We start from the raw sequence: 25,691 nt of genomic DNA on the forward strand, positions 1-25,691 counted from the left end.
TGCCTGCTTTGTTTATTCTATATCTCCAGTGCCTGGCACCAGACTCGGTAAATTTTGTTGATTGAATGGCTAGCTGGATGAAATCAATTAACTTTATCCCTTATGTTTCAACTCTGACTTTTAGTCTTCATTAATAGCAATATGTAGATCACTTGAAGTCTGTCTGTTCCGGTTAGATATATCAAAGGTTTAGAGCACAGGTAGATAGATGTCTCTGCCAGGAGGCAGTAGATGATTTCAGAAAGTAAATATTTTCAGCTTTGAGGCCCACACAGTCTCTGTTAGCAGCTCCTCACCCTTGCAAAGGCAGCTATAGACAGTATGTAAGCAAATGGGCATGGCATTATGCCAATAGCATTTCATTTGTGGACACTTAATATTGAGTTTCATACAATCTCACCGCCACGGAATAGTCTTCCTTTGTTGCTGTTGTTGTTGTGTTCTAGAAATAACTTCAAAATGCAAAAACCCTTTTCAACCTGTGGCATTACAAAAATGTGCAGTGATTTTCTGATCCCTGTTCTGTGTGCTTAGCCAGAGACTTAGCCTTTAGGTTTTGCATATGATTATATATCCTCACTCATCTACTGAAGTAGTTCCTCCTTCCTTCCTGCATCGTCAGTTTTTCCTTCCCAAGTGGATATTTCCCATCAGCATATAGGCATGCTGTCATTTCTCCAGTCTTAAGAACAACAACTTATTTTGACCCCACTTGCCTTTCACATTGCAGCCCATTCTCTCCTTGCTCTGAAAAGTTATATATGAGTAGTAAATGAACCTAAATATCTAAGATACCTATCATTTTCTCCTTTCAAAAGAAAAAAGCTGTACGGTTGTATTTTTTGTGTTAACTTTGTTTGCAGATTTTATTTAAAAGAAAACTAAATAATAAGACGCCATTGGGAGGCAGGGTGGGAAAGAAGAGATGTATAAAATAACAGATGGGAGGAAGGCTCCATTCTGTGTACCTTTCTCGTTGTGTCTCTTTCTGAATAAACTGCTTAGAAACTTCATGACATTCTTCTCTTTCTTGGCTTTTGGGTGACAAACGTATCAGCCTTCCAGTTGTAATCTCTTCCTGTTTACTAATTTCCTCTCTGCCTGCCATAGGTCTTCCTTAGCAATTAGTAATTGAGTGATTCTTGTTAATTTTTTCACTTGCCCTCTGCACTCATGCCTTCAACTCTAACCGGTATGCTGCTGCTAAGTCGCTTCAGTCATGTCCGATTCTGTGCGACCCCATAGACGGCAGCCCACGAGGTTCCCCTGTCCCTGGGATTCTCCAGGCAAGAACACTGGAGTGGGTTGCCATTTCCTTCTCCAAAGCAGGAAAGTGAAAAGTGAAAGTGAAGTCGCTTAGTCATGTCTGACTCTTAGCAACCCCATGGAGTGCAGCCCACCAGGCTCCTCTGTCCATGGGATTTTCCGGGCAAGAGTGCTGGAGTGGGGTGCCATTCCCTTCTCCGAACCGGTATGCTAGTGGTTCTCAAAGTTTAAAGTGCACCAGAATCCTCTGGAGTGTTTATTAAAACACAGATTTCTGTCTTTACTGCCACAGTTTCTGATTCATTAGGTTGAGGATGGGGCCTGAGAATTGTCAAGTCCAACAAATTCCTAGGTACTGCTGGCACATAGGTGTGTTACTTTGAGACGTACTGCTCTCTGCAAATGATATGCAAATCTGTAGCCTTAATTTTCCTCTTAGCCCTTTTCAAGTTTCACTATTCCAGACTGGCAACAGGGAATCTCCATTTGGCTCTTCCATTATCATTATGAAGCGTAATCTGTGTAAAACTAAACTCCTTATTTTTTCCTATAATACAACTGTGGTAGAAACTACTTTCGACCTTTTTTATCGTTGTTAGTACTACTGGCTCTCTTTGAATCTTTTAAGCTCATTTCTTCAAATCATGTTAACATGTGTTCTTTCATACATCTGATTCAGTTCATCACTAAGTTACATCTTTTTTCTTCTAAATCTGGCCCTTACTTGTTCTTTCCTCTTCCGCTACACTGCTTATCAACCCAGACCAAAGCCATATCAATTCATTTTAAAGTTGGGTAACAGGCTGCTAGCTTATCATCCTTAACTTTGTAGGTTGTTTTCCTATAAACATTGTTAGCTTTAAACATACTCACTGACATTTTCTCAATCGATGCTCCTTCTCTGAAACAGGAGAGTATCTTCACAATTTGGGATAGGCACAGATCCGTTGGATGAAATACAAAATTTTAAAAAAGGCTAATATATGCAGAGTACATCATGAGAAAGGCTGGACTGGAAGAAAAACAAGCTGGAAGCAAGATTGCTGGGAGAAATATCAATAACCTCAGATATGCAGATGACACCACCCTTATGGCAGAAAGTGAAGAGGAACTAAAGAGCCTCTTGATGAAAGTGAAAGAGGAGAGTGAAAAAGTTGGCTTAAAGCTCAACATTCAGAAAATGAAGATCATGGCATCCAGTCCCATCACTTCATGGGAAATAGATGGGGAAACAGTGGAAACAGTGTCAGACTTTATTTTGGGGGGCTCCAGAATCACTGCAGATGGTGATTGCAGCCATGAGTTAAAAGATGCTTACTCCTTGGAAGAAAAGTTATGACCAACCTAGATAGCATATTCAAAGCAGAGACATTACTTTGCCGACTAAGGTCCGTCTAGTCAAGGCTATGGTTTTTCCAGTGGTCATGTATGGATGTGACAGTTGGACTGTGAAGAAGGCTGAGCGCCGAAGAATTGATGCTTTTGAACTGTGGTGTTGGAGAAGACTCTTGAGAGTGTCTTGGACTGCAAGGAGATCTAACCAGTCCATCCTAAAGGAGATCAGCCCTGGGATTTCTTTGGAAGGAATGATGCTAAAGCTGAAACTCCAGTACTTTGGCCACCTCATGCCAAGAGTTGACTCATTGGAAAAGTCTCTGATGCTGGGAGGGATTGGGGGCAGGAGGAGAAGGGAACGACAGAGGATGAGATGGCTGGATGGCATCACTGACTCAATGGACATGAATCTGAGTGAACTCCAGGAATTGGTGATGGACAGGGAGGCCTGACATGCTGCGATTCATGGGGTCGCAAAGAGTTGGACACGACTGAGCAACTGAACTGAACTGAACTGACTGAATATAAAAGAAAACAATTTCATTATAATGAATAACTTCTGTTCACCAAAAAACACTATTAAGAAAATGAATAGATTAGCCACAAACTGGAAAAATATATTCATTATACATATATCTGACTAAGGACTTATATCCAGAATATATTTTTAAATTTCTACAAAAGAATAGTATAAAGGCCAGTAACCTAATTTGAAGGATGGGCAAAAGACTTATACATACACTTCAGAAAAGAAGATACATGAATAAACATGAAAAGGTACTCAGCATCTCTTAAGTCATCAGGGAAAGAAAGTTTAAAACCACAGTAAGATATGATTTCATAATCACTGAAATGGCTAAAATTAAAGTAACTAAGAACACCAAATGTGGACAAGGAAGGAGAACAGGAATTGTTGTATCACCTTGGAAAATTGGCCATTTATTTTAAGTAGACATCTACCCTCTGACCCAGTCCAGTGATTCCAACTTTTAATATTTATCTAAAATAAATGAAAATATACATACAGATTTTATAAATATTGTTTCACAAAATAATAACAGCTTTATTCATAATGGCCCCAAACTGGAAGCAACTTACATTAGTAGAAAAATAGATAAATAAATTGTGACATATTTATATGATAGAAATCATACATCTCACCAATAAAATATATAGATTAGCATGGAGAGGCAGTGGGGATTGACTGGGAAAGGTCATAAGGGAACTTTCTGGGGACATTGAAAGTGTTGTCTGTTTGAGGGTGGTGGTTACATATGTATATAAAATTCTCAGAATTCATTGAATCGAAGATTTAAGACCTGCACATTTTATTTTTATTAATCATATTGCATCAAAAAATAATAAAATCAAAAAATCTCCTTGTTCCCCTGACAAGTATATCCAAATATATGTTAAAATACCTGAAAAGATCAATAGGCTGACTTGATAAAGTTGTGTGAAAATGATGACAATGTTTATCTCGTTTATCCTACCAACCCAGCACTTCGCTAAATATTCTTTATGCTGTATATTTCATCCCCATAACTTAAATACCTTCTCACTGGAAGTTTGTCCCTCCTATCCTTGGGTCTGTTTTACTTAATCTCCAGCAAAGACTCTCCCCTCTAGCAACCACCAGTTTGTTCTCTGTATCTGAATCTGTTTTCATTTTGTTTTTTAGATTCCACATATAACTGAGATCATAGGGATTTGTCTTTCTCTGACTTATTTCCGTTAGAATAATAATACCTTCTAGGTCTGTCCACGTTGTCACAACGGCAAGATTTCGTTCTTCTTTATGACTGAATGCCACTTCAGTGGGGAGGTGCAGGGGGAGGATGATCTTTATCCATTCATCCATCAGTGGGCACAGGTTGCTTCCATGTCTTGGCTATTGTAAATGATGCTATAGTGAGCATAGGGGTGCATGTATCTTTTCAAATTAGTCCTTTTTTTCTTTGGTATGTACCTACAAATGGAATTAATGGATCATATAGTAGTGTTATTTTAACTTTCTGAGGAACCTTCATACTTTTTCTGTAGTGGCTGTACCACTTTGCATTCCCACCAACAGTGCCCAAGTGTTCCCTTTTCTCTCCATCCTTACTAACAAATGTTATTTGTTGTCTTTCTAATGATAGCCATTCTGACAGATTTGAGGTGATATGTCACTGTGGTTTTGATTTGCATTTCCCTGATGGTTAGTGATATCGGACATCATTTCAAGTGTCTTTTGACCTTTTGTTTTGTTTTGTTTTGTTTTGCAAAAGTGTCTATTCAGGTTATCTGTCCATTTTAAAATCAGACTTTTTTTTTGATGTTGAGTTGTATGAGTCCTTTATATAATTTGGATATTAACTCTCCAGTTATCCAGATCCCACACTGTTGTTTTCTGTTGAGATTATTTGACTTGTGTGTGTGTGTGAGTAAGGTACAATGAACATCCTTGTAGCCATCCAAGAAAGTACATTTTCCTTAACCCCGGCCAATACTGGATGTTAGTCTTGCTTTAATCATTTCTCATTTAATAGCCCCAAAGTGGTATATTATTTTAATTTTATTTACCTGATTATGATGTAAAGATAGGTTAACTTTAATGGCTTTTAGACTAATTATTAGATAAAAAATATATCTACACTAGGAACAGAATTAAACATGGGCTTAAGTCAGTTGTATAGAATTTGATGTCTCATTTATAGTTATTATTTTGGTGTATTCTGAGAGCAGAAATCTTATTTAAAGTAAGAGAAACTATTCGAGTATAGTTTAATATGTCATTAATAAAATTACTTTTGGCAATTTCTTTTCAAGTGAATTTAGCTAAAACAGTATATAAATATAGCCAGGAATGTGTAAAGGTGATAGAGAAAAACCTTTGAACTGAGAATGCAAGCAAAGGAATAAAGGTTTTATTAATTTTGTGTCTCCCAGTAGGCCAGGGAAGAGGAAGTAAGACATTGCTTTTCATACTCAGAGACAAGTAACAAATGGTGCCTAGACTGACTGCTTTGATTAATATTGGTTTAGAAATTATAGCAAAGTGAAATATACTTCCTGCTGGTTCACTTCAAATCTGTTTTTCTTTTAATATATTTGCACCTTAGGTAAATTTTTGCCCTTCTTGGAAACTGCCAGAGTATCACTCAGCAGCAATTTAATGAGTAGCAAATCTTTCCATTTTCCTTTACCACAGGTAGGACAGTTTAAGGAGAAAATAAGAAAGAAAAGAAATCCCTATAAATAAAGTTTGAAGTGGTCAGTGCTAGACCTGTCTTCTCAGATAAATTTGACTAATAGCCAGATCACAGATAAACATACAACACACTTCTTTTTAAGAAATTGTGTTCTCAACATTGAGGTGTTCAAAAGAGGCAAAGCCATTCTTCGCTTTATTAATAATAGATAGCATATGTTGATCACTTACCTTGTATCAGCATGCTAAGCATCTTGTATGCACTTTCTCATTTAATCTTCACAGCAATTCTGTGATGTAGATGCTATTATTATCTCTCATTTATTGATGAGAAAACTGAGACTTTACAGAGATTCCATGACATGGCTAGGATAATCTCCTCTGTCTGGCTTCAGTACTCTGTAACCATATTCTATACTGCCTCTCTTGGCAAAGAGATTATGTGTGAGTATCCTTTAATTATAGGATTCCTTTCATTAAAGTAAATTAACTTTTGTGCCTTATTTACAAAAGCTCATTTTACATATAATGTCTTTTCAATAGAATAATGGACTCCAATGTATTATTACTTGCTAGTACAAACTATAAGCTATGAAACCAACTACAAATTTTGATAGATGTGATTCTACTCCGACATTTCCTAGTTATCCCTTTTCTTGTATAAACATAGTCTACTAAAGCCAGTTGGCACTTTAAGACTATGCATACCAAATTATGTTGAAATAGATATTTCTATAACAGAATAATCTTCTTTCAGAAGCAGTGTATCTATCTGCAACTACTGAAGCTTGCATTAAGAACCTGTGTCTTTTTAAGTGCTTCTTGCTTCTCCACTGTCCCCAAATCACTGTTCTCCAAAAATACACAAACGGTGACCTTTCTCTTTTTTATGATGACTGTTTACCTAGGGTTTGTATCCTTCTGTGTCGGCTCCGTTATGCAGTCCGTGTGTATCCCACATGATAAATAGACTGAGGATTTGGATCATGAGGGAATGGACTCCTTTGTTAGAATATGGAAGCCCCCTCCAGAGGATGAACCCACTCCAGTGTTCCTGCCTAGAGAATCCCAGGGACGAGGGACCCTGCTGGGCTTCCGTCTGTGGGGTCGCACAGAGTCGGACACGACTGAAGCGACTTAGCAGCAGCAGCAGCAGCAGCAAGCAAGAAGCATCCATATGGGAAAGGAAGTCTGTGCAGATTGATTCTGACATACATACCCATATTGATCTTTTCCTTGGGGGTTTCTTTCTTTCTTTCTTACTTTCTTACTGTCATGAACAAAAACCCCGTTCCTTTTCTGCTTTTCCTGTTTTTATTTTTTAAGTTACATAATTGAAAAGACCACTAAATGTATTGGTTTCTTTTCCTAAAATTCTCTATTTTAATGAGGCCAAAATCTTGCTTTATCAAGATTGTTTATCTTCTCCTCTTTATCATGCCTGTGGTACATTACACAATGCTTATCATTTCTCTTTTTAAATTATGCATTTATCTGTTTTTCCTTCCCCATCCCTTACACCCCCCCTTTTCAAAGTTGATTGTTCAAGGTTTAACATAATGCTTATCAGTACACTTAGTTACTTAATGTATATGTTTATAATCATTGTGCTTGCATTCTTTCCAGTTACTTTTCTATCTATAAAAAGTTGGTTAGGCAAGACTTCTTCCCAGAAATACAGACCCAGTTTTTTAAAGAACCATCATTCTTTATTTCCAGGCAATCTAACATTTTTTTAAAATTTTGTATTAAACCCACACACTGATAGGAGACGGCTAAGATTGGGGACTAACCTTTGAAGGCCTCCTGTGTTCCAAGCACTTTAAATACATCAGCCTGTGAGGATATATTATTTGTGTTGTTAGTGATTAAACTGAGATTCAGGAAGCTTAAATAGCTTTCCCAGAATCTTATAGCTAGTATGTGATTAAACTAGCATTTGAATTGGTACTTACTCCAAAATCTCTGCTTTTTCTATTGATCCCTTCTATTTCTACAGGAAGGTTAGATATTATAGGATCAAAATGTGCAAAGTATTAGCATTTTTGTCTTTTATTTTTAAATTCTCAGTTTAACTTTGGGTTTTTTATTTTTCAGATAATTAATATGCACAAAAGTTTCCTTTTTAAAGTGGGTTTTAGTATATCCACAATTTGCCACCATCAACGGTAGTTTCAAAACATTTTCATCACCCCAGAAAGAAGCTCTTTGCCCATTAATATTCACTCCCCATTGCCTTCTCTGCCTAGGCCCAGGCAACCACTAATCTACTTTCTGTGTCTTTGAATTTGTCCATTGAGGATATTTCATATAAATTGAATCATACGAATGTAGCCTTTGGTCTGTGGCTTCTTTTATTTAGTATAATGTTTTTTAAGGTTCATCCATGTTGTAGCATGTATCACTACTTCATTTCTTTTTATGACTGAATTACTTTCCACTGTATGGATATAGCAATTATTGTCCATCTTTTTATGTTTTTAACCATCCTAGTGGATATAGAGGACTTCCCTAGTGGCTCAGATGGTAAAGCTTCTGCCTACAATGTGGGAGACCTGGGTTCAATCCCTGGGTCTGGAAGATCCCCTGGAGAAGGAAATGGCAACCCACTCCAGTACTCTTGCTTGGAAAATCCCATGGACGGAGGAGCCTGGTAGGCTATAGTCCATGGGGTCGCAAAGAGTGACATAACTGAGTGACTTCACTTCACTTCAGTGGGTATAGAATGATGTCCCATTTTGGTTTTGATTTGTACATTTCTCTGATGATTAGTGATATTAAACATCTTTTCATATACATGTTGGCCATTTGTATACCTTTGGGAGAAATGTCTGTTCAAATCCTTTGCCCATTTAAAATTGAGTTTCTTTTTATTACTGAGTGGTAAGTTTTCATTATTATTTAGTGGTGCTTTTTTATTCAAGTATATATTTGATATATAATACTGTATTGGTTTCAGGTATATGGCAAAGTAATTCAGTTATATATTTTTTCAGATTATTTTCCACTGTAGTTTATTATAAGATATTGAATATAATTCCTTGCGTAAATGCTTGTTGCACAGCTGGGGGTGAGGTAGAATGGGGTTAGTAGTTCAAGCCACAGATTTACCTACGGAATGAAAATCCACTATATTGTGATTTTTTTTTTTCTATCATAAGTGGTGCTGGAAATATTGCAGTGAACAAAATATTTTTAAAAATTCCTTGCCCTCATAAACAGTGGCTGACTTTATTTTTCTGGGCTCCAAAATCACTGCAGATGGTGATTGCAGCCATGAAATTAAAAGACGCTTGCTTACTCCTTGGAAGGAAAGCTATGACCAACCTAGACAGCATATTGAAAAGCAGAGACATTACTTTGTCAACAAAGGTCCATCTAGTTAAGGCTATGGTTTTTCCAGTGGTCATGTATGGATGTGAGAGTTGGACTACAAAGAAAGCTGAGCGCTGAAGAATTGATGCTTTTGAACTGTGGTGTTGGAGACAACTCTTGAGAGTCCCTTGGACTGCAAGGAGATCCAACCAGTCCATCCTAAAGGAGATCAGTCCTGGGTGTTCATTGGAAGGTCTGATGTTGAAGCTGAAACTCCAATACTTTGGCTACATGATGCGAAGAGCTGACTCATTTGAAAAGACCCTGATGCTGGGAAAGATTGAGGGCAGGAGAAGAAGGGAACGACAGAGGATGAGATGGTTGGATGGCATCACCAATTCAATGGACATGGGTTTGGGTGGACTCCAAGAGTTGGTGATGGACAGGGAGGCCTGGCGTGCTGCAGTTCATGGGGTTGCAAAGAGTCGGACACGACTGAGCAACTGAACTGAACTGAATAAGTGAGTAAGTGGGTTTACCAGTGGGGCTTCCCACGTGGCACTGGTGGTAAAGAATCCGCCTGCCAATGCAGGAGACACAAGAGACATAGGTTGAATGCCTGGGTCGGGAAGATCACCTGGAGTAGGGAATGAAATAATGAGTGGAAGACAATAAACACTAAGAACATAATAAGTGCTATGAAGAAAAATAAGTCAAAGTGAGGAAACAGAGTGACAGAAAATGGAAAAGGAGAGCTTTTTCCTTTTTTTAAGATGGTAGAAAATAACATTTAAGCAAAAATTTGAAGTTCTTTAAGATTTCAGCATTTGTATTCACTTTCTGGCATATGGCATAAAATGATAGAGTTTGCAGTCTTAAAAGGATCACTTAATCATTGAACTTTAGAGTTGTTGAAAACAACAGAACTCTTTCTCCTGATGAACTCTGATACAAAAATCCAACATGGCAGAATGATGCAACTCTGGTTGAACTGCAAAAGTGGAGAGTTTCAAACCTCCCTTTTGTTCCTGTTTTTCTCTTTCCACGGTTTCTCCTCCTAGCACCTTGAAAGTTCCTGTAGGGAACCCAGAACCATTTGAAAACTACTCAGCATTTTGCAGGTGCATAAACTAAAGCTAAGAGAACTTAAATACTACCTATAGTCCCTCAGCTAATTATTTTCAAAACACTTTCCACTTTGTTATCCATTCAGAAAATGTTTGAACGTTCACTTTATGCCAGTGCTGTGCTAGTAGAGTTCTGTAGTTATATCAGGGAACAAAGACAAGTGCCTGACCTCACCAAGTTTTTATTATACTGGGAAGAGATAACCACCCCCCCCGACCCCCCGCCAAATAAGCAGTTTATAACATAGGATGGAGTGTGGTAATAACATCTATCTATATGGACGCTCGGGGAAAGCTCTACAGTAGCTGCTATTCTAAAAAATAAGTTAGAGTTAGACCATTTAAGAGGAGCTGCATTCATATATTCAAATGAAGAGAACCCTAAAATGTGATCAGAGTCAGTATCAGGATGCTACAAATAACGAAGGCAGTCCCAACATGTAATAGTTAAACCCAGGGTAGTTTGTCTCCAGGTTTGGTTAATTCAGTGTTCCTGTGATAGTTTTAAGAACAAGGGTTTTTCTCATCTTTCCTTACATCCATTCTTTTGGTCAAAGTATAGCTGTTAGAATTCTAGAGATAAAATCCAGACATAGTGTCCAGCAGAGACACTCTTCTTTACCCTTTTTAAGAGCTAAAGGAGCCTTTCAGAATCTTCTTGAAGCCTGTAGCAAGCTTCCTCTCATGCCCTATTGACCAGAACTGGTTCACATGGCAACTCTCGGTCAAGTTGCCAGCTGGAGAATGGGATTACTATGATTTATTCAAAGTAATTAGGATTCATCCTTAAGTTTTCTACTATTTATTCATTGCAACATTTGTGTGTGTGTGTGTACACAAATGTGTATATGTACAAATGCCACTTTTAATACAGTGACTACAAAAATGAACAGAGTTTTCCAGACAGTGGTTCTGTGAGATCCTCATAGGGAACAATTTGTGGTAGTATCCCTTTTACTCGATATGAATTCAGATTTCACAGAGTCCTCTTTGCTGGGCTCATTTCTTATAATTTGAATCTAGATTCCAAAGTGAACTTGCAGGTATTGAGGCTTACTAGAATAAGAGAGACATAATTATGTCTTATAAAGAAACTGTTGACCATAGTAATTCTGTTCAGTTATTTTTACCCTGAATCTAAAATGTCTTTGATACTGCAGGGGTGTCAGAGCAAACATTTTCCTTATACTTTCTGAAATTCTGGTAAGTTTTTTCTCTTTTAGTTTTGAGCCTGGGAGATGTAAGCAGGAATTTTTCTATTATTCTCACTCCTCTCATGTCAATGGGATAGGTAGTCAACATCTGCTTAGTTATCAGTTGGTCTGCAGAATTCTTGCAGACATTTTCATGTTTTCACTTAAAGTGCTTTTATTTTCAGAGCCCTTTAATTCAGTGCTTCTGAAAGTTTAGTGTGCATGTGAAATACCTGAGGATCTTACTAAAATGCAAATTCTGAGATTCTTCATTTCTAAAAAGCACCCAGGTGATGAGACCACACTCTGTGGAGCAGAGTTTAATTGTTGTCCTGCACAGTTCCGTCAAGTCAGACAAGAACATTGAAACCTGAAGTCAGTTACATAGGTAACAGATGGGGATCTCTTTTAGAAGAGGGATTAGATTTCCAAGACTAATAATTAGATTAGAAGTTTTTGGTATTACTTCTTTCTAGCTCTTTTTTTTCCCTTTGACTTCCTTAATAACCTCACTCTAGTAACTTTATTCAAACAAAATTTTGAAGGGTTGGGAACTTTGAATGTTCTAGAGCTAATTATTTGATCTTGAATGAATATTGTTTATGGGGTATATGTTTGTTTCTTTTAGAATGCTGCAAATGAGCATTAATTTGCAGGGAACATGTTTGGAAAATGGAAAAGAAAAATGTGATTTTCTTAAAGTCATTATTTGGGACTGTGAGCAGTTTTAATAAAAATGAGAGGAAACTTGCAAGGAAGAAGACTAGACACAAGCTCAGTGTTTATCAGTGCCCCCTGGATTTATGGTATATCTATACTTTGGAAAATTCTTTAAGAGATGGGAATACCAGACCACCTGACCTGCCTCCTGAGAAATCTGTATGCAGGTCAAGAAGCAACAGTTAGAACTGGGCATGGAACAACAAACTGGTTCCAAATAGGAAAAGGAGTACGTCAAGGCTGTAGATTGTCACCCTTCTTATTTAACTTATATGCAGAGTACATCATGAGAAACGCTGGGCTGGAGGAAGCGCAAGCTGGAATCAAGATTGTCGGGAGAAATATCAATAACCTCAGATATGCAGATGACACCACCCTTATGGCAGAAAGTGAAGAAGAACTAAAGAACCTCTCGATGAAAGTGAAAGAGGAGAGTGAAAAAGTTGGCTTAAAGCTCAACATTCAGAAAACGAAGATCATGGCATCTGGTCCCATCACTTCATGGCAAATAGATGTGGAAACAGTGGCTGACTTTATTTTTCTGGGCTCCAAAATCACTGCAGATGATGACTGCAGCCATGAAATTAAAAGACGCTTACTCCTTGGAAGGAAGGTTATGACCAACCTAGACAGCATATTCAAAAGCAGAAACATTACTTTGCCGACTAAGGTCTGTCTAGTCAAGGCTATGGTTTTTCCAGTAGTCATGTATGGATGTGAGAGTTGGACTGTAAAGAAAGCTGAGTGCCAAAGAAGTGATGCTTTTGAAGTGTGGTGTTGGAGAAGACTCTTGAGAGTCCCTTGGACTGCAAGGAGATCCAACCAGTCCATCCTAAAGGAGATCAGTCCTGGGTGTTCATTGGAAGGATTGATGTTGAAGCTGAAGCTCCAATACTTTGGCTACCTGATGCGAAGAGCTGACTCATTTGAAAAGACCCTGATGCTGGGAAAGATTGAGGGCAGGAGGAGAAGGGAACGACAGAGGATGAGATGGCTGGATGGCATCACTGATTCAGTGGACATGGGTTTGGATGGACTCCGGGAGTTGGTGATGGACAGGGAGGCCTGGCGTGCTGCAGTTCATGGGGTCGCAAAGAGTCAGACACAATTGAGCAACTGAACTGAACTGAACTTGGCTTTAGTGCTAAATTGTGGCATCTTTAAAGGATTTTTAGAAAATCAGAATTTGAATAGCTGGGCATAGTTGAATGGCTGGATGGACATGAAGTGTAGAAAAGAATTAAAATTCATATTAAAGTATATCAGAGAAAAGTATTTCAGGAGTTTAAGTTGCAAAAATTTAGTTTTATGCAGAATATCAAATAGTACCACTGAGGTGGACTCAGCCACTATAAGAAGCTCCTTTCTTGTTTTTAGTATATAGAAACATCAGAGGATATAACCAGGAAAGATAGTATTTTTGATGATGTGGTAGTTTTAGAACATGGCAGGACTTGAAAGCAAGAAAAGGGGTTCTCAAGGTGTCAGAAACAAAGAGGAAACTCTTTTGATAGTAGAAAGTGAACTCAACAGTGTATGGCCCTCAGGGAAAATATCTCATATGGCTTAGAGGCCTTAGTGTCCATATAGGAATAAGACTCAAGGCACACGCTACAGGTGCCAAAACCGCACACTCGTAAAACCTAGAAAGAGCTGTCCTTTCCTCGCCAGACACTAGAAACCTGCACCCCCAGCTCCGACCCTTTTATAAAAGGGAAGAAACTGTTATTCTCAGGAAACTAGAGACTGGGCCTCACTGTGTACATTACCAATAACCTAGTGCAGAAACTCAGCCTACAAATGATCCAGAGACCCAAATCCTCCATAGGTCTTTCCCTAGAAGGAAAAAACCCCACAAAACTATGTCATAGATATATGTCAGCAACCCAGGGGTTTGATCACAGGTTCTCTTGGAACAAAACAACTCCTGCCAAATGATCACACATCCAAGAATAACAGCACATACACAGGAGCCACCTGTTTTGAGAGATTAGAAGATGGCATGTTAAAGGGAGTCAGGCAGAGTTACACACAAGAAACTAGCAGTAATTAGAACAGTCTGAAAGAAACCTTCAATTAATCTTTTAAAAATATTGTAGGGAATGAGAATTCATTAAACAAGAATAAAATGTTACCAAAAAAGAACAGGTAGATTTCAGAGACAGGCAATTGTAATTTTTAGAAATAAAATTTGTATCTGGGAAGAGAAATACAAACCATGTAAATTAACCCAAGGAAAATCAAATTATAAAATCTCAAATTTCATGACTGGGTAAGAAGGTCACATTATAAAACCAAAAATAAATTTGAGACATAATCTTTTAGAAATCTAAAGCTAGCTTAATACTAAAGATCTCATTTTGCCAAAGACTCCACCATATCAAAACCTGCCAGTGAATTTCAAAGCATAACCCTTTAGCCTTAAAATTGATTGTCCCTGCTTAGTCTGCTTGCTGTAGAATCATTAGTAGGAAGAAAAGTACCACTAATGGCAGTTCTTTTTTCCATTTGTCACTCATAAAACTTTGGGGAAATCAATGTGGCTCTGACTCCTTATCGGTAATCTGCAGCTTTGTGCAATAATCTATTTATATAAATTTATAAAATGAATGTTGTGGAAGTCTTTACAGTTTAACTCCTTGGGAGTGTACTGTCTTTACTCTTTCTTCTCCCCTCCTATAATTTGGTATTCTATGACAATATCATTATTATTTTGGTTACTATTAGATAGTTTTCTTTAGACATTTGCTAACATTTGTGTATGGAGATTACTCTTCAGTCACTTTGACAGAATGTATTGTACTTGAAATTGTTTTTCTTGTAGTGGTCCTGAGTGCAACTTTGATTTTCCATATTCCCTCATGTGCCATAGCTCACATTTTTGAGATGAGTTTGGGGTACGGTTTGCAGCAACAGAATAGATAGCTTTCTGCAAAAGGTAACTGGTCCCAATGGGGTTCAAACTTGTGATCTTGGCCTCATTATCACACTTTTGTAACCATCAGACTTAATAGATATATTATATGTATTTTAGTCTATAATCTTGAAATCAAGTCATATTTTTAATTACTCAAGGTTTATTTCAAATATGTAATTAAAAATTACTTTGGGGCATTTCTCACTTTTGTTTGATAGTAAAAGTAATGAAAGTAAAGCAGACAGCCAAAGAACCTAACTCACTTTTCATCTTCCCTGTGTTTTCTGTGACAGGGAAAGTCACAAAAGTGAAGCTTGCAGGCAAAGACCTAACTCACTTTACGGAGAGTGCCACGGTACCTTTTTCTTTCAGTGAGGCTATAGCAGGTCTGATGTCAGTCACTTTAGAGACCTTTAGACCTCAGTGCTCATTTATTGCTAAAATGTACCAGCTCTGCTTCTGCATTATGAAGATCATCTGTCAACACTTTGAGATATTCTCCTTTGTTATTAAGCTTGTGATGCTCTACACTGTCAGGTTTTTTGCCAATTATAGTTAAGGTACAATAGTGTATTCACAAGATCAAAGTCTCACATTGGCGGTAGAGGAATGATTTGTAAGTCTTTATTCATCTGAATTGTACAATAGAACACCTGAGGAATGCAAATAATCCCTCTGAGGAATCTGCAGGAAAGGCTGTTAAAATGACAGTGTAAAACTATTGTTATTCTGAATTGATATTTTAGCCAAAGTCATTATTTCTTTTCTTGTTGTCTCATAACTGTTCTAGTTTTATTAGCTATGTTGACCATATTTTTGAAATAAAATGTATATGATATTTTTGTTTTCTTTTGCATGGGCTTGTTTTATTTTCATTGAATCTATATTTGGTATGTTATTTTTCCTTTTTTTATTAGATTTCTGATTTTGGCTTGTGGTTACTAAACCATCAATGACAAATTTTAAAATACAGTTTTGTTTGAATAGTGTAAGTCTATAAAATAAGTTAGAATCTCATAATGTTCTTGCCTTCATAATTTTGGATAAGAAAACAACTAGTTTGGATTTCTTCTTTTAAAGGACATATATTTGATCCCAAAATACATCTTAGGGATTGGTCCATTATTATTACAAAGATAAAAAATCACTGATAATTTTTTTTTTTTTTGGCCACACCATGCAGCATGTGGGATCTTAGTTCCCCAACCAGAGATTGAACTTGTGCCCCTTGCAGTGAAAGCATGGAATCTTAACCACTGGACCACCAGGGAGGTCCCCATTGATAAATATTAAATAAATAAATTATAGGTTAGCCTCATATAGCAAACATGTATAAACTATTGTGTGAATTTTTCATTCCTTTATCCCATTCTACTCAGTAGTCCATGTTCTTAATTTTCTGATAACTCTGATCCCTGCTGTTTTGTTTGATGGTGAGTGTTAGGGTTTAGTTCTTGTGTTTCTTATCCACTATAGTGACATTTTACATTGTCTTATTTTAAGGATTTCTGCCTCAGTTTTCTACCATGATAGTTCATTAAAGCCTTGGTCTAAATATGGGAGACAAGTATAAGTGATATACATTGAACTGTGAAATCTATACCCATTTCCATACCAAGCTCTATCCCAGAATCATAGGCATATCTGCTGTGATTATCTGAGAATAAAAAATATTAATAGTAATTGGTGTTAATATTTGTTTATGATATGCCGAGCTTTGCTTTTCTAGGTTCTTTACCTACAGTATAATGTGTACTCTTACGATTTCTGTGAATAAGGAAGCAAGTTTAGAAAGGTTTAGAAACCTGCCCAAGAGTAAAAGCTAGCATAGTGGTAGGTTCAGAACCTAGTTAATATACTCACTACACTGATTTTATTTATGCTCTAACTGCCACTTTGCTAAACTGCTCCATGCTTACAAAATTCTGTAAAGCAATTATCCTTCAATAAAAAAATATATTAAAAATAAAAATAATTCCATGCTTGGGAAGAAATCACTCAATAATGATTTAGAATTTGAAATGATTCTGAAAAGAATCAATAATGTCTTTTCAGGTAATACTTGATGTCAATTTCCTAACTGATTTGACTTTCTAAACCCTTTTCTATTAAAGGAATTTATTTCCTCTGTAGTTCTGTTATTCATGGTCCTACAAAAGTGAGATTCGTAAGAACAATGTATACACAATCAACTAGGTTTGTAAACCTGTATATTTGGACTTTTTGAGGGGGATTAGCAAAGCTCTTAAAACCAGTAACAACTGTAAGGTCTTGTTAGTCCAAAGAAGGAATTGAACCAGGCATATAGATATCTGGGGGGAACAAATTAATTATTTGTCAAAGCTTCTCAAAATTAGCTGATACTTTTAGGTGTGATTCCTATAAATCCAGAACTTTGTGTTTTTTGCTTTTTAAAAATTTATTTTGTAAAGGAAGATAATAAATCATAACATTGAGATTCTCAAGGTCACAGGTGTTAATACTGAAAGAATTTAGTGTAACTGCAAAAAGTTTTAAAATATTTGTATGGTAGTTCCTATAGATAATATGTTAAAGTAAAACCAGATTACAGTAAAATATTATGGCGTATACCTGAAGCAGTTGCTGCCTGTTAATGCCTTGACCTTGGAAAGCTATACACAAAAAGATGGCATCATAAAACCGTGCAATTCTTATGAATATGTATGTGCTACTTGATAATAATGAATGTGGTACAGTCATGCATGCACTACAAGATAATGTTGTGCCCTTTTTTGTCTACAGGTTGATAAAAATTAAAGAGTGGGTGGACAAGTATGACCCAGGTGCCTTGGTCATCCCTTTTAGTGGGGCCTTGGAGCTCAGGTTGCAAGAATTGAGTGCTGAGGAGAGACAGAAGTATCTGGAAGCGAACATGACACAAAGGTTAATTAGCATTCATTTTCCCTACACTTTATTATCAACTATTTCCTTGCAGTAATTTAATTGCTTGCGCTGATAGAATAATAAATGACAGAGTAATTACCATTATAAAGAGGGAATCTTCTCCTTTCTTTACCATGAGACAGAGTGAAAAGATTTATTTTAAATTAAGTTTTTAACTGTCATCTGTCATCTCCGTACAGTGTTTTAATTATAACATAGGTATTAGTTATGTATATTTTTGAGAAGGAATGATCGCCAAAACTCTTTCGTCATGTTCAGTGGGGGCGGGGAAAGAGTGAATCAGTTGCCTTAAATTTTCTCTGAGTAACAGTCATATATTGTTTAAACATTGGATTTCAATCAAATAATTTTGCTTTCATGACCCACGTCTGGGAAATAATTGATATTGGAGGAAAATAACCATAGAATGGGTAGATCAAATGTTTCTTTTTCTATAGTAAACAATTCAAAATGATATATTCAGACTAATATAATTAAAACTAATTTTTGAAGAGATTTTTTTTTAGGAATAGTTATATGCTTTCTGACCTCTTCAAGTGTATTATTTTAAAAAAAATGGTCATTTACTAATCTCTCTAACATTTTCTGCTTGAAATGAATATTTTAAGTTCTTACTGATCTCTGGCACAATCTACTTATATGTTGAGTGAATTTGTTTCATTTTATTTCAGCGCTTTGCCAAAGATCATTAAGGCTGGGTTTGCAGCACTCCAACTAGAATACTTTTTCACTGCAGGCCCAGATGAAGTGCGTGCATGGACCATCAGGGTAAGATTCATACTTATTCATCAGCTATATCCAGTTCCACACTATTGAATTCAGATTGATATCACTGACTTTGAAGTTTGTCATGGTGGCGGTTAGCTAGTCATTACAGATGAGGTTTTTGTCCAGGATAACTTTAATTATTTGTGAGCTGCTGAACAGTGAAAGTGGAGCGGCATTGATTGAGGCAGGTAACAATTGATTCTGCCTATTACATAGTCTGAATTTCTTCATCCTGTAGAATCTGTCTACCCTCCTCCTGTGGTCAGAGATAAGACGCACCAGTATTGTGCTTGCTTAATCTGTGTGACTGGGTTTGTCTGCAGTGAAATTGATGTTGCTTTTCATTTTGTATTCGCTAAGTTTGTTTGGGTTGCGGGTGGTTCTTTCCTCCTTTGCTTTGCTCGGATTACATTTTCAGCAATAAAAGCAATATGACATCATTATGCTCTTCATAGATACACAGTTGGGCTCAAAGAGCTAAACTCAATGTGTAATAATTCATGCCTTTTAAAATTTGAATTTATAGAAATAGTGTTTATTTTTACAGTGTTTTATATTCAGTCTTCTTTAATAATGTGATGCGTATTTTTAAAATACTGATATATAACTGATTGCCACCAGAAAGAATGACTAATTTATTCCCAAAGGACAATAGAAACAGACCTGTAATGGCTGGCTTTTAAATGAAAATACGTTGTGATACGGTAGTTACTGTTGAAAAATATTTTGAAACATATGTAATCCAAAATCGTGTTACAGAATCTAAAAATAACATTTGAACTTTCAGAAATATTCAGTGTCTTATTCATTCTTTTATTATGAATTTTAGGGCTGCTTTCATTCCTGTTTTCACTGGCTACATTAATTTATTATTACATTTATTTTGATTTAAGATGGATAGGAACATGAAGTCAGTTCAGCATGATGTTAAAGGTGTCGTGTGAATGCGAGATTCACTTTTCTTTGATCTCCTCTTTTCTTTGTTTAAAAAAAAATGTTTGATTGACTTATAACTAAGGTCCTTTTATATCGACATACAAATTATGTCAAAGCAATTTGGGTTGGTAAACAAATTGCTAGGGTTTATTTTTACTGTATATTTTAAAGCCTTAAAACTTCCAAACTTAAGTCTGTGCAGAAGGAAAGATAACATGTTCTGGGCTTGAAAATGTGAAAGCTGGTTTATCTTAAGACTGATTGTAAGTATCCATGATTTAATGTGCTAGGATATTTAGTCAGGTAAGCATCAGTGAGTAGCCATATTAACCCAATACATCTTTTATTGTAAAAACTGTGCTTTATAGTGTCAGACTCCTTATCACTTTAACATGCTTTATTAAGCAGCCTTTAGGTCACCATTATTTCTCAAATTTCTTTCCATGGTTGTGTGTGTCTGGAATGTATGTCCTTGTAGTTTAACATATGGGGTAATTATAAGACATTTCTCTTCCTATATCAACTTGAATTTTCTCTCATGGTGGTTAGAGGCAGGGTTTATTATGTAAAGTGTTCAAAATTTTATGAGGATTTAAAAATTATTTGCTGAACATAGATTGTATGATTTGTTGGAAATATCTTAAAAATGTCCCTTTATATATTGATTTTTATATGTTCTTTAGATGAGCTGAAATTTTCAAGGCTTTTTATCTTTTTAAAACCTTTGATAATTCAGCTTGAAAGCTACTTTTTAAATCCTTATTTTTTTTTTCCACCGTGAAGAATAGAAAATCGAAATGAAACCTACACCAAACCAGGCCACTGCATCTAAATCGATAAATCTGTGGATGACTGTTAGGAAAAACAAAGCTGCGCTTCTTTAACATCTACTGATTTGTCTGTGCTAAATCTGCTACACAGATAGTGCCCTATATTGAAAATGTTCTAATTGTATATCAGACATCTTAACTGTTATTAAACTAAGTTTAAGTCTAACCCAACTGCAGATAAAAGAAAAGAAACTCAACGCTTTCAATCAGTCATCTTAAATGCAATTAGTTTTCCCTGGTCTTCCTTTTCAAAGAAAGGGACGAAGGCTCCTCAAGCTGCAGGAAAGATTCACACAGATTTTGAAAAAGGATTCATTATGGCTGAAGTAATGAAATACGAAGATTTTAAAGAGGAAGGTTCTGAAAATGCAGTCAAGGTAAGGAATTATTTTCTAGTTTCATACTTAATAATTTTTGCTAATATGAAGATACTCATGATTCAAATGAATGATAACGATCTTTTAAATTGTGTCAGCATTAGTGTTAACTATCAACTGTATGTACTGTCAACTGAGCCGTAGATATTTACATGCTTTTAGGCAGTTTTTTAAATGTATAAATTGTTAGTAATTTTGTGGTGTTTTTCTAAAACTGAAAAAGAAATTTTAAAGCTGGCTTTAAGTAGTTATCAATAATTTCAAAGAGTTTGTTCACTGATGACCAGTGAAAACTTGCACTTGTTATACTTGAATATCTGAAATAAAAGTAGTATTATATGCATATGGGTTAATTCAAGGGAAACAATGTAAATTTAGTCAAATAAAACCTGTTTTTGCTGAACTTCATGGTTGTACTTTTTTTAAAAAAGATCTCTGAGAGCTTAATTTGCTTTCTCAACACTAGAGGGCAGGTCCAAAATTGTGCTTTATTTTAGCTAATAAGTATAATTTAGTTTGCATCCACTAATAGTGAAGCTGTGTTATACAGACGTAATGAATGATTTCTTTTAATGTAAACTCTGTTACAGACTTGATTTTGTTTGGCTTTATTAGGTTTACTTAGCAAAATCCAGTAGGTGTGTCAGCTCTAACCAACAGACAGATCAGGGAGGTAAACTGACATTGCAAGCAGGTATCTTTACCTTTAATCTGTTATTTGAAGACTAGTACAGAAAATGTTTTAAAAAAATTTTTAGGGAAGTCTTGTATATTTCCTAATTTTAAAGAACTCCAAAAAAGTTTGTTTCAAGTTTATTCTCATTGGTATCATTGGAGAGATCATACCTACAGCAGGGCTGTAACAGAATTGTTGAAACCCCAGGAAGAGAAGGGGGAAATCTTGGTGTAGTTGGTTCAGTGTGGAATGAGAGCCATTTTGTTTTTTTAAAAGGCGTGAAAGAAGTTACAGTTTATAACTAAACAAAGTCATTAACTTCTTAATGTTGTCATCTGTGGCGATAGTTAGATATGCAAGTTCAGTGCATTAAGATTGAACTTTGTCAAGAATACTAATTAGACTTGAAAAATCTCAGATTATTTTTCAACATGTTATGTCATGCTGGCATATATATTTTTCATAGACTAAAGGTTAAAATAAGGATATTTTTCTATTACTAGAATTCAGAAATCAGACACTTCTTTTTTATATTCTCATAGGATAAGCCTGTTTTACCAACTCTCTATAGATGTCTATGTTGTAATTTATAAACTTGAAAGTTATATAAATTGTGAATACTTCCTTTAACAATACAGAAATTTTATAATATACTGTAAAAAAAAAATGTTGCCTGCTTGTAGAAATGCTTAACACTAACTAGGAGGTTTTATGAAATAAACTGGAAAAGGTTGACCTCTGGCTTTTCAGCTTAGAATACCATTAAGTATTTTTTGCTGTTTTTTTTTTTTTTTAATTTCCAAAACTAACATTTCAAAATTTGAACTCCAAATTAAATAAAGCATTTATGAATTTCTTTTATTCAACAAATACTTGCATATTATCACATAAGTTTTAGGTTTGAGAGCGAGATTGTGTATATGTGTATGTATGTATATGTGTTTCAAACATCAGTGCAGCATAACTAATTTAATGCCAGTGCTGTGAACTATATACTGAATAGCTCTGTGTGGGCTTTGTAGTCTACAGGGATATCACATTATTAGCAATCATATCTGCTTAGGCAAAGCTGGCTTCTACAGATGGCTGCTTTCAAGTGCAAATGAACTGGTTAGACGTGTCTTGTTTAATACATACTCAAGATTCACAAATGGGTATTGATTTTTTTTTCCAACCAGTGTTTCTGATAGCAGTGGAAATGGATTAAATGGTCTCCAGAGAATTTAAAGGAACACTGTCACCTTTAATTAGTAGTAAACTTGAGTCATAACAAAGTATATAAACTTATATTTAATATGTCATGCCAATTATGTATTTGATTTAAATTGTCTATATAGTTTTATAACATTGGACTTTAGATTCTCAAAACAAGTAGCACACGGCCTTTCATACATCACAACTTTGGAAAAATCATACAAGAGTATTGTGTGTGTGTGTGTGTGTATGCCTTTTAAAATGTTAGGGTATGTTGACTTTTTAAAAATAGCTTCATTTTTAAAAGCACTTAGTGATTTTTATATGTGGTCTAGATAATTGTAATATGCTTACTAGGGCTCTGTGACCTGGTTTGTTGATTTTAACCTCAGATGTATGATCTCAGTCTTGTTTCTGATTAGTATAATTGCACTTGACTTTGAACACTCTTATCAATATCTTCAAAGGGAAGTACTAATCTTGTTGGTCAAAGGTTTTTTGTGTTCTCGATAAATTCTAGCAGAAGGAAAATACTTTTGAGAATTTTTTGGTTTTCTGAAAGATCCTCAGGTCCTCTCTGTTGAGTGGTTGATGTCAGGTCACGTGGGACAGGGTTGGTGGTGTGCAGTGTTCAGTGTAGACGTGTAGATATTGAAGAGCCTGTTGTGCTGAGGATGAAGTGTGTGTGCTGTGCCCTGCGGTGAACCTGAGTCTCTGTGTAACTGCTGCTTATTTGTATAAGAATCACCAGAAGATTGCTGATCTTGATCTGCGTGCCAGCAGGTGGAATCAGTTGCTTTGCCGACTGATTTACAAGTGGAAAAAAAAATCTATCTTTGCATTTCCAACCTGTTAGAGTCTGCTTGTAACTAGGGCCATTAGTCAGTAAACTTCTGTGTGTTGAATTTCAGTATACACCACTGTGTATGGTCATTGTCAAGATCAGATTAAAAACTACAAAGAAGCAATTTAGAATCTGTAATTACAATTGATACTTGTAGCATGCTGTGTCTTTGGCATCATCAGTATCACCAAAGAATTTCTTTAAGTAAATATTGCAGCTTTAACCTAGCTATATAATCTTTTTTTCCTGCCTGGTTTGATCTGTTTGTTACAGTGACTTCCCGGATGTTTGCAGACACATCAGAAATGTACCATAAACAGCATGTAATGAAACTTAATGATATTGGTATAATTACATTTATGTACCAACAATTTAGTGGAGAATACATTATGATTATGTATGTATGGAAAATCTAGTGCTGCCCAAATCAGGACTACTTTGCTTCTCTCCAAGTCTAGTTTTGAACTTGTGTGCCTTCCTGTTTTTTTTTTTTTTTTAATTTGACCCAAGATGTAGAATACTTTTTGCATGTGCTCCTACCATTTACCTTATATATTTTGTTGTAAACTAACACATTTTCTTTGTATTTCTTATTTACAGGCTGCTGGAAAGTACAGACAACAAGGCAGAAATTATATTGTTGAAGATGGAGATATTATCTTTTTCAAATTTAATACACCTCAGCAACCGAAGAAGAAATAAATTTTAATTATTGCTCAGATAAATGTACAACTTCCAAAAGGCATATACTTTTTTTTTAAAATTAAAATTTCTGAAAACTGAAAGGGCAGGTAAAGCTGGGGTGATGGGAATCTTCTACAAACAATTATTTTTATTTGTTTTAAAATTAAAATACTGTGTACCTCCAATGAGATGCAAGTTCACCAAATGTGAACAGCTTTGCTTTTCACGTGATTAAGACCCTACTCCAAATTGTAGAAGCTTTTCAGGAACCATATTACTCTCATGATACTTCATTAATCTCCATCATGTATGCCAAGCCTGACACATTTGACAGTGAGGACAATGTGGCTTGCTCCTTTTTGAATCTACAGATAATGCATGTTTTACAGTACTCCAGATGTCTACACTCAATAAAACATTTGACAAAACCAGCCTTGGTGTGTTTGGGGATGTCTGTATTGACTGACTGTGGTGTGCTGAATGCGATACGGCACCTGGCGGTTGCTGATTACAGAATTTTAAGGCGTGTGTATGACACAGTAACTAGCGTGTGGGGCAGCTGCAATTGTATCTTAAAAGTGGGTCTTTCATAGGAATCAGAAGAATAGTATACCAGGGATTTGTCTCCAGAAAGTTAATTAATTTGTAGATGGACATTTATTGAAAGATGATAGCAGTGATATCACAAAAGATATATCCTAAGGTGACTATGACCAGAAGGAAAATACTGCTGGGGGAAAATTCTACCTCAGAAATGAAAGGATTTCTTGTTGTTGTTCTGACCGTATTGGAGAGAATGTTCATTTTTAATCATTCCTTTGTAATTATTGTGATGAAATTGTTGTGAAAACTAACCCATTCATATCTGATGAGTTATAATTTTGTTTCAATTCAATAGTATAAAAATTAGTTACTAAAAAGATTAGATCTTGAAAATTATAAAACTTTTAAAATACTTGCTATTAAAATATTTTAAGATGAGTTGAAACTTTAGCATGTACAAGTTAAGCACTTTACAAAATTGTAGCGGAAAATTCTGAAAGAAAAATATGGTTAAGTAGTTATCTGGAGGTCGTTTGCCACTTGGCCTTCTCCTCTTATGGTGACAGTTGCAGCGCTCCTCCCTGAACCCTCCCTTTCTCTCCCAGTTAACACTCCTGCAAGGCTGCCCTTGTCCCCACCCGTGGCCCTTTTGTGCTCCTCTGATCAGAGGACCATGTCAGTCAAGTGCAGACCCCCAACTAGGCGAGCTCTTGCCTCTACTGTGTTATTTTGTTACATTAAAGGTAAAAACACACATAAACTTAACATTGAAAGTTACTTAATGTAGCACAAAAAGCAAGAAGTGATTTTAAGGGCAATTTGCTATAAAGGGGGCTTCCCTGGTGGCC

At 35.9% G+C, this 25,691-nt stretch overlaps 1 protein-coding gene across 1 annotated transcript in view; it reads left to right on the forward strand.

The window, feature by feature from the left end:
• Nucleotides 1-24,697, forward strand: part of OLA1 (Obg like ATPase 1) — a 164,415-nt gene extending 139,718 nt beyond the window's left edge. The window contains exons 8-11 of the mRNA XM_068967900.1: nt 17,830-17,970; nt 18,663-18,759; nt 20,780-20,902; nt 24,217-24,697. Coding sequence (XP_068824001.1) covers nt 17,830-17,970; nt 18,663-18,759; nt 20,780-20,902; nt 24,217-24,318 — 463 coding nt within the window. The 3' untranslated portion in view covers nt 24,319-24,697. The remainder of the gene's footprint in view (nt 1-17,829; nt 17,971-18,662; nt 18,760-20,779; nt 20,903-24,216) is intronic.
• Nucleotides 24,698-25,691: the final 994 nt, after the last annotated feature.

This window comes from Capricornis sumatraensis, chromosome 3, assembly GCF_032405125.1.
Source record: "Capricornis sumatraensis isolate serow.1 chromosome 3, serow.2, whole genome shotgun sequence".
Classification (NCBI taxonomy): Eukaryota; Metazoa; Chordata; class Mammalia; order Artiodactyla; family Bovidae; genus Capricornis; species Capricornis sumatraensis.